Source organism: Fulmarus glacialis, unplaced genomic scaffold (assembly GCF_000690835.1).
Source record: "Fulmarus glacialis isolate BGI_N327 unplaced genomic scaffold, ASM69083v1 scaffold3377, whole genome shotgun sequence".
Lineage (NCBI taxonomy): Eukaryota > Metazoa > Chordata > Aves > Procellariiformes > Procellariidae > Fulmarus > Fulmarus glacialis.
The window spans coordinates 56,104-66,380 of record NW_009224908.1 but is presented as its reverse complement, the minus strand read 5'-3'; the positions used below and the strand labels follow the sequence as shown (position 1 = coordinate 66,380).

At 38.8% G+C, this 10,277-nt stretch overlaps 1 protein-coding gene across 1 annotated transcript in view; it reads left to right on the top strand.

Annotated features, from left to right (window-relative positions):
- LOC104080035 (methyl-CpG-binding domain protein 2) overlaps nucleotides 1–9,595 on the top strand; it is a 25,138-nt gene extending 15,543 nt beyond the window's left edge. Inside the window, exons 3-5 of the mRNA XM_009582287.1 lie at nucleotides 1,647–1,737; nucleotides 2,474–2,651; nucleotides 9,466–9,595. Of these exons, the coding sequence (XP_009580582.1) occupies nucleotides 1,647–1,737; nucleotides 2,474–2,651; nucleotides 9,466–9,595 (399 nt within the window). The remainder of the gene's footprint in view (nucleotides 1–1,646; nucleotides 1,738–2,473; nucleotides 2,652–9,465) is intronic.
- Nucleotides 9,596–10,277: the final 682 nt, after the last annotated feature.

The window sequence follows — 10,277 nt, the reverse complement described above, 5'->3', positions numbered from 1 at the left end:
AGGAATGAATGGCTGGAGGTGCTAAATATTTAGCATTTAACACGATAAAAGAGGTGCCTCGATACTCAACTAACAATGTAGCTCAAACCTGGGTTGGAGTGTTGAAAATTAATACTAGTTAAGAGCAAGGAGTCAGTTTACAGGAAGCATTTGACATTTAAGTGGCTCTAGTAAAATGAGACACAAGTGGCAACAGGTATTTTCAAAAAGCTGTCAAATCACAGAGATGTCAAGAACATGTGAAATGTAGTCAGGGTTTGCAAAAAAGCTGAAGAGCCTGCTTAGGTGATCCTGTGTGGGTTTTCTAAGCCACTTAAGATCTAAACTCAGTTACAAATGTGTCCTGTTGTCCAGAGAAGAGTGCTTAAATAAGTAGATCTCTATAAAATGACATAGTAATCTCTCAGGCAACACAAGTATCATTCAACCTACTGATTTATAAAGCTGTACAGACATGTTGCGGAGAGTATTGTGTTTTTCTTACTATAACTGCATGTTTTATTTTCAGTCAATAGTATATTCTTAATGCTAAGGTAGATGTTCTTTGTTGCTTTTTTCTTTGCTTTTACTACCTCTGGAACTGAAAAAATGGCTTTTTTCTGAAAAAGATGTACAGTGCTTCAGTTATGATGTCGTGTGACTAGCAATATAGGTTCCACAGAAGATGAAAGAGGATGCTCTAGTTGTTTCACTTCCAGTTTTAGAGCAGAATGTGACATTTGAAAGCCCTATCTTAAACTGAGGCTTTTGGGTACCCAGGTGCAACAAAGAATGTCCTAGGAATGAGAATAACTTCCTGTCTAGTTTTCTGTCTCAGATTTTGCAGGTATGAAAAGAAATAGATTTTTTTTTTTTCTTCCCCCATATCCTGCAGAAAAATCAAACTATTTCTGAATATCCTTTCCACAGGAAATTGCATAGCTACATTCTTGCTTACCTCCTTATTAAGATTATTTGTTAAATGTAGCTTCCTCTGGAATGGAAATCAAGTTTTTAACTAGCTTTCATCGCTATCTTGCTAAATAGAAAAGGCCCATTTTAAAGAATAGTTGTGGCTAATCTCCATCCTAGAACTTCAGGATGAATCTTCAGACCAGTAAGATAGGAGTGAGTAGGGAAATCTGTATCATTAAACAAAAATCTCTTAGGTCAAGAAATTGGTTTCTGTGAGAAATGGAAACATGCTCCCAGCTAATAAAGCAATAGAAAGTAAAATGAATGTGAATTCAGTTCATGTATCTTCATAAAAGTGGAAAGGTTTGATTCTATTTCCAGATAAGTCAAGGGATCTATACAGCGTGGGAAAGGGCCGGGTCATCAAGCCAATCTGAAGTGGCATAGCTGCTGATTAGCATTAGTGTTGGTGCAGCTGTGCTGCTCCAACATGCAGCGCTGTCTCCAGTGCCTCAACACACACTGCATAATTCCATACAGGCATGTTCCCAATGACTAAAACTCCATCAGCAGATAGAATATTACCTTTTTAGTAGCTTACGTGACTGTTAGGTTGATTGATTTGTAAGCTGCTAGGCACTGTCTTTCATGATCAAAACAGCATCAGAACAATAAATGTTGTTTATTTCCATGAGCTGATTTAGGGTTTTTTTTATTATTTCTAATGAACAATCTTGTTTTCTCTTTTTCAGCTTTTCTGGGAGAAGAGGCTACAAGGCCTCAGCGCATCGGATGTCAGTGAACAAATCATAAAATCCATGGAGCTACCCAAAGGTCTTCAAGGTATTGTGTTCACTTACTGCAGTTGCTTCAGATCCACAAAATTGTTTGTGCTTAAAAAGGACAGTTTTTCATGCTCTTAACAAGCTTTCAGTCAGATTAAGTAAACTTCAAATTGTAAATGTTCTTGCTGACAAAATACCTCAGTCTCCAAAACTGTTTATTTTCAGTTCATTTGTGTGGTTAGTATAAACCACATTTCAGAACTGCACTCTTATTGGTGAAAGTTGATCTAAAATATGTTCAAGTCATGGTTCAAAATTAATAACTTTGTTCCACTGCTTGGGAGATTTTCTTGGGAATTTGAGTGTTGTAAAAATCTCCAGTGTTTATTTTCCAGAATTAATTTAATACCTTGTAGTGTTAAAGCAAAGACTCTGCTGGTGTGGATTAATACCATGGAGCTGCAAAGAAACTATTTCAATATGTGACTGATAAATTTATGATGTGATCATCTTGATTAAAAAATTGATGATCTTGTAATTGTTAGTGTAAGCAAAAAACCTAGCCAATTTTAGAAATGAGATGCCTTTTGAAATGCTAACTTACACTTAAATGAGAACTGTGCTATTACAAAGCCATTTTTAAGAACTTGCATTTAACTGTTCAGATTACACAATCATGTATCCAGTGGCAATTATATCATGAGTGTACATAACCTTACAAATTGAGAACAGCTCTGCCATTGGAAGTTACGTGTGAAGTGGGAATGGTAACTATTCAGTTATCTTTGTTTTAGGAGTTGGCCCAGGTAACAATGATGATACCCTGTTATCAGCTGTTGCTAGTGCTTTGCACACCAGTTCTGCACCTATCACGGGGCAGCTCTCTGCAGCTGTTGAGAAGAACCCAGCCGTCTGGCTTAATACATCTCAACCCCTCTGCAAAGCTTTCATAGTCACGGATGATGACATTAGGTAAGTTTCATAAAGTCTTCAGTAAAACAAAAAGCAAGTTCAATTGAAGTAGATTCCTTCCTGGCTCAGTGCAGTCCTGGAGATAAGGGAAGAGAAGTGTGAACGTTTTGCTTGTACCTGTTGCTTAGTTCAGTAACTTGAAAAAATGAAAACCTGTTTTTTTTCCTTCGTGGTCAAGATAGTAATATAAAATATTCACGAAGGTATGAGTCATAATCCACATTTTCTTTCCCAAGACAGTGCCCTGAACATTAAGCTATAGTCATGATCAATATTGGCTTTCTTCCTTCCCATTTCTGGTTTGGTCAAGTTAATATGTTGATCTTAGTTTAAAAGTAAGAAATTTCAATAAAGGAGAATAAGAATATTCCCCTAGAGCATGTAGCTTTGCGGCTAATTTACTCTCTTAAAGTGGGAGATTGGGATATGATGTGAAGAGCACAGATAGATCTATTCACATATGGGCAAAGATTTTGTTTTTTAACAGTTGCACTGTTAATTTTCTTTTCAAAGAAAGACTCATCCTTTTTTGGGTACTAAAAGCAGGGGCTTCAGCACTGAATTTCAAGGTTAGGACTGAGTGAAGAGAGCTATTTCTTGTTGCATTGACTAATTGCCACAGTGTGGCAAGACAGGGAACACAATCCTGCCATCCAATTTTTTTTAGTATTGCTTAGCATGAATCAACACATGGGATGAACACTGCTTTTAATATCACATTTTTAGTTAAATTCTAGGTTGCATAGGGAATCTGAAGACCAAACTTGGATCTTGCCACTTAGTGAGATTCACTCGGCACCAAAGTCCACTACTATCACATTCTTTTCTAAGCCCTAGATGGCTAGCTGAAGCTTCTGCAGAACTAATGTTAACATATAAAATTATCTGATTCCCAGTCCTTTGCTTAGGGATTTACTTTGCTTTATTTTCTTAAACATCAGCTTGAAATGCTTTCAGAAGGTAAACTCTTCTTGCTTTGTTACAGAAAGTTACAGAGCAGTATGAGAAACTTTCTTAGCATGTTTGACAATGTTTGTTATTTATTGGAAACAAAATTCCTTTTTTGCCTTTTCAGTCATTCAGTTGTTTTTACAAAGCAGATTCTGAATTTGATGTCAGACAGTACTGGCAACTCAGATTCTGAACTGGAGCAGCTCTGCCTCTGTGAATACACTGCCAGTTTGGTGTCTCTTCTGGTTCATGACTTTGTAGGCAGCTCACTACAAAAGGATTAAATATTCTTAGAAGTTACCTTTTCATACCGTTTGTGAGAAGCTGGCTTTCATTTTAAGACCATCCAGAAAACACATTGCATGAAGAAGTAGTATCAGAATACGGCACCTGTTGTCACTAAGGAAAGCAGTACAATTGCTTTCTGAACTTACATAATGGTAAGGAAAAGTCCGGCATTGGGGATATCTGGTCAGTGCCAGCATATATTCTTTTGTACTATAAATTCTTCAGGGAGATCATAGCAGTTGTTTACATCTAATAAAATAGCTGTCCGCTTGACTCATGTTTAACTTGAAGTATTCCTGGTCATGTAAGGATGGTGAATCTCTTTCATAATCAGAGTAAAATGCAAAATTTCCTCTTTTGGTTCGGCACATTCACTGGGAAAACATTAAATAACCTCCTATAAATGCATGGTTAAGAAACAACTGCGCTTCTTTATCACTAGGGACAAGCACCTATTTTTTTTTTTTCAATTGTGGGATACACCTTCTGAATAGTTCTGGGCTTCTTAATGCTAGTCCTGTGAAAGGTAAGTATGTTAAATGAGTGTGGTGTGGTTCCTGGTGGTCTTTACATCCACGTCTTAGCCTCCTGAGGCAGGCTTTTAGAATTCCCTATTAACTGTCTTCCCCCATATTGAGTCTGTGAGATCAGTTATCTTGAGACTGCTGCTTTGCAGCTTCTGTTTGTAGCTTCTTTCCTGACAAGCATCGGGTTATGTTCTTTGCAACTGCACTGCTGAGTTGCCTCCATTTCCATGAAAGGCTAAGACTGACAACCTTTGTGTCTCTGCTAGATAAATGCTTTAACCAGTTTCTCTCTTTTGGGATGAACTGGGGAATGGTATCTTCTGAAAACAACAAATAGGTGAGATGTTTTTTCTAGTTGTGCTTAGGTGGATGAAGTTTTGCAATGTATTATAAAATTCATTTGTGACTCGTAGCTCTGTTCTGCTTCATAGTCCAGTCTGTCATTCTTTTCAAATGTCTCTCTTTTTAGTGGGATTTTCTAAAGCTTATAGTTTTCAGGGGATTTTTTTTCCTAAAGCATGTAAGTCTTCTGAAAATCCCACCTTTCAGTTTTCAACAGCCCTTTCTCTTGCTCAGTCTAGGGTCTTTGCTGAGCACTTACCATCACCCAGTAGGTTTTGTTCCTGAGCTTTCTTGGGTATCTTGACAATTGCCCTTTTCAAATAGCATGGTAATGGGACTTCTGCTCTTTCTTATGGGTAGCCGTAACCTGTTAAATTTACCGAAGCATAGCAATTAATGTGGTATGTCTGGCTGTGTTATGCTCTGCACAGTAGTGGGTAAGAAAAAGGACCTGTTAATCTGTCCAAAAACTAAGTTGTATTTACCATGAGACAGGAATGGAGAGTAATTCAAGTTTAATGCTCTCTAAGTTTATTTGGCATGGCTTTAAGACTGTCTTAATCTTAAGTGGTATGAACCTTGATCCAAGCTGGACAGCTGTAGCTTAGTCCCTCACAATATTCCTCAATACCCTATACAAATCTCACTTTCAGTATGACAGACCAAAGCCACAAGAACTATAATGTGCCAAAGGAAGAAAATGAGAGATCGAGAAAGTTTCCACAGTCTGAGATCTCCTCAGGAATAAGAAAATTGTGAGGTAAAGTGATGTGTGTTGCAGGGAGGTAAAACTTTAAATAATCCTTGTCAATCTTGGCTATGAGATAAACTTTCTGACCCCAGATCTAAAGATGAATTTAGTACAGAGTATGTCAGGAAGGCATGGTAACTAGGCATCTGAGAATTTCTGTAATTACCATTTAGAGTGTGCTGACCTAACAGTGGTTAATTTCTGCTGAGAAGGAGGGAGGAAATGGGAAAGATCTATTGGAAGTGATGTGTTGGAGAGGTGTATGTTTGGGGGGGAATTAGCAGATGCCCCTAAACCTGGGTTTAATATAATACAGCAAAAACAGTCAACATACTAGTAATTAATTCTCCTTTCAGCAGTGCATCTCAGATCTGGTTAGTGGAAGACTTCTGGAATCCCTGCTGCTTAGAAGCTCTAGAGTATGTTTTTCATAAAAACAGAATAAATGTTACTGTAAGCACTTATGATGATAGTTCTCAATTAGAGTGTCTCCAAAAAATACTATATTTAAATGTGCTGGAAGAGCAGGGGAAAGGGGGTGTTACCTCCCCCCTGACACGCAGGGAGTGGAACTGGTGTTCAGACAAGGACAAGTTGGTTCTGTGGACTTTTCCCATCTAATCTGTCACCAGTCTTAAATGTAAAGATACCTTTGTGTTTCTGCTGCAGCTAAATGCTATTACTAGAGCTATACACAATTTTTTATTTTGAAGACAGAGTAGATATTGCAGTGCCAGCACATAAGGAACTCAATCAAATGGAGCCTGAATAAATTTAGCAATGTAGAAAAATAGATGGAGAAATCAGAGGGGAGGTTGGCACAGTATCATAGTTTGATGGCATATAGTAGTGTGGAATCACACATGTCTTTAAAGCATGCACGCATCACTTAGTTGTGTGGGCTGAGAAGAGTGCAAGTAGTGAGGACAAATAAAATCATTCTAAGCACTAAGGAAATCATCTGAATGCAGAGCTGTACACAATCGTGTTGTATAAAGCAGTTCTCCACTGAAAATAAGGTCAGAATTGGAATTAGAGGCTTGTGGATTTCTGTATCAGGAGTAACGTGTCTTTAATTTTAGCTTGCTTTCAAAAGCAATAGTGCTTAAACTAAAGGATGAGAATGGCTGGGAGGAAGGCTGAAAAGAGCACGTGGCCAGGGAGCTGCTTAGCAGCGAGTGATGCTGCTGGGGAGGTGAGAAGGACCAGCACAGGCTGCTTCTGTGTGGGAGCTCTATCGCCAGGATCGTGCCGGGGAGCTGTGGAGCTGAAGGGCTGAGGGCAGGCAGCGAAGAGTGGGCACTTGTGAGCAGCGTGCTTGCCTTCCCTGGCAGCACTGCTAACCCTGTTGACTTAATGGGCTAAAGCAGTTTTACTGAATATTGCTGTGATAATTTATCATAAGAAGTCAAATTAATCAAACTGAATGGAGATACTCTAAGTCTTAGAGTTTTACTTAGTGTTAAAGATGAGCACTTTATTAGTAGTGTTTTCTTGCTGTTGGTTCTTAAACATTTGCTCTTGGTAGTTCATATGCTTTAAAAGTCATATTGTATAAAAAGAGCTATGTTTTTAATACTTAAAAACTCTGTTTGCTAGAAGACCAAACTCTTCAGGACTGGGAGTGCTGTGAATTATTTTTTGGTTGTTGCTCCCTGGGAGATCAGCTAGCTGGCTGAAAATTTGGAAATGAGGTAACTGGGGAAAGCTATGGATTCACTTGAGTTCGGGAAGCAAGACCTGGGAGTAACCTCTGGAGAAGGCCACATATGCTGTAAATAGGGAACCTGGGCCCTTAAAAACAGAAGCTAGTCTGAGATACAGAAAACTGGCTGTCAGTTCTGTGTATTGTGAGAGTTAAATACTATGGTCATATGTCCGAGATGGTAGGAAGGGGCTTGTTACAAATCAGGATAACAATTCTGAAATCTAGGACAGGCAGAGCTTATGCGTCAGCATGTTTTTCAAAACTTCATCAACATAGTTAAGTACATTTAAAAGAAGATCTCAAATAAAGGAGCCTAATGAGGTGATAAAGCTTATGATTGTTTTGTGCCCAACTCCTCAAAGTTGATATATAAGATATTTGCTGGCCTTTATATTAGATTCTATGTCTCTGGACAACAGACTCACTGAAGAGCAAAGCAGGGGAGGGCCTTGTAGCACCAAGAAAGAAAGTGCTTTGAGTGCTTAACTTTTTGCATGCTTTCTGGCAAAGTGCATTCTCTGGTATACATTGATGTTATGAAATATTCACAGCCTGGAATGGACCTCCTTTCTCTCCCAGCTTAGCTGTTCATGGCTTAATTCAATTAATGAATTTGCTACTCTGACTTTTTTTTCTCCTTTGTCACACAGGTTCTGAAAAAGATAAGGCATCTTCGTTTTTGTTTGGGTCTCTGCCCCGGGGTTTGAAAGATCACTCTCTAGGCATTGAAAGTTAACAGCTCTGGGACAGTAAGCTGTATTTTGAAGATAGAAAACAAGGATACAAAACAGCTGGAAGATAGAAAGCAAGTTCCGTTCTGAACTGCTAGCTTGTTCTTTTTTTAGTTGCTTTTGCTATCTCTGTCAGCAGCCAGCTTCCTCTGAAGTACTGAGGGAGTGCTGGCTGGTTGCAGCCGTAGAACTGAACAGCCTTTGAGGCTGGTGCTCCTCAGAGGCTTCTGGCTTCTGTGGAGCATGTGGGATACCAGTCCTGCTCTTCTGAGTTTTGATGTTCTTTGTATCTGTCCTGCTATCCTAAATAGCCACAGGGAGTTTGCGGCACTAATGAATGTTTTCCTGTGCCTGCTTCTGATTAGTTCTGGCCATTTTTAAGCATATATTTTGTTTAAAGATTTTCTTTTTTGGAAAACATAGCTTGATAGAACAAGTGGATTTTCATGTAAAAAAACCCTGGGTCTGATGCAAAATTTTTGTTCTCTTGGGAAAATCTTAAAAGAGGACTTCTTGTTTTCTGATAACATTTGAAAGCTAAATATTACTTTCCAAACTAAACATTGAATCAAAATATCTTAAATTTATATTGATATCGAGGTAATATTTTTGAATTAACTTTCCCGAGGGAAACAAACCTGTGTTTCAGCAGAAGTTGCTGCCATCTTAAATGCATCGCTGACTAGTAGATAAGACTGAATAGATAGGTAGGAGTAATTAAATAAATAAATGGAAACGGTGAAGCTACTTGAGGTTCTTCGCCTGCACACGCACTGTGTGGGAGTTGGAGTTAGTTCTTTGAGCACTTAGAAACCTGCTCAGTGTCCCACCGTCCCGTAAAGGTGCTCCTGGTGTACACACCCTTACACTGGGAAAGAGGGAGATTGCCTCAGATCTCCTTTACAATGCTCATGACGGGAATCTCCTGCTATGATTTTCAGTGATCTACCCTAAAACGTCTCTGCAAAAAAAAAAAAAAAAAAAAGGCCAGTCTGACAAAGATAATCCAGTGGGATATTGCTCCATTAACTTTCTGTTTGGTCTTTTCAAGTATCTAATCTGAGAGTGGAAGATCATATGTCACATTCAATCCTTCTGCCTCTGTATGAGGGAAAGTAAACCATGCACGCTAAACCAGAGAGGTTTCTGGCTCAGTGCTCTCAGTTTTAGCGACAAGCACTATCTGTGTGCATGTGTAGGTGCAAAGATAATCAATAAGGGTTTAGGGAGGTGGTCGATGCCCCAAGCCCGTCACTGTTTAAAAGGCATTTGGACAATGCCCTTAATAATACGCTTTAACTTTTGGTAGAATCTGGAGGGGTCAAGCACTCATCATTGGACTAGATGATCGTTGTAGGTCCCTTCCAGCTGGAACTATTCTATCGTATTCTGTTCTAAGTTAGAATAAGAGTTGAGAAACCAGTCCTGAGTCATTGTTTATGCAGTTATGCTCCCAGCCTACTAGTATACTTGAAAGATTGACGTTTCTGCCCCTTCTTCCCTTCTCTCCCTTCAGAAAACAAGAAGAGCGGGTGCAACAAGTGCGTAAAAAACTGGAGGAAGCACTAATGGCAGACATTTTGTCACGAGCAGCTGATACAACAAAAGATCTAGATGTAGAAATGGATAATGGAGATGAAGCATAAAAAGAAATCAGGTGAGTCAGATCTCCTGGAGGCACACTCTGAGATTTACCTGTCTCAGCTGCTGGCAATCACTCAGCAGTCATTTGGTGGACAGTACTATATCACACACAAGGAGCCCTGCTTTCTCCCCGCATGCATGTTAGCTGACATGCACTATATCAGCAGAACACTAGGGTGATTTTGCATATATAGACATGAACGTCCTCACGTTAAATGCTAGGCAGATCACCAGGGAGGAAGAAACAGTGTTTTTCATTCTTTACAGCAAAGACCCAGTCTCCAGAAATGATTGCAGGTATATTTTCTGGCACTTAATACTTGATGTGAAACTGGGGTAAAGCAATCAAAGTAACTGGCCTTTTTCTGTTCTTCAAAATTCAATTTAGTAAAATTACATAACAAGGTCCTGAAACTTTTCTATTTATTTTTAAATGGATAATACCTCTAAAAATTAATATTCCAAGGCATCTTCTTGTATCTTACACCTGTTTACAGTACTGATCTGTGGATTTGCCAAACACTTTCTTAAAAAATATTTTTCATTTTTTAATCATCTGCAGAAGAATGGCAATTCTTTCTCTTGTTTCCATTGAGCTCCTAGTGCTCGTTTATGAAAGTACACAGCTTTGAAATCTGACCTTTTCATAAGGAGTTAGCAGAAGTTTTAACAACTAAGAATTCT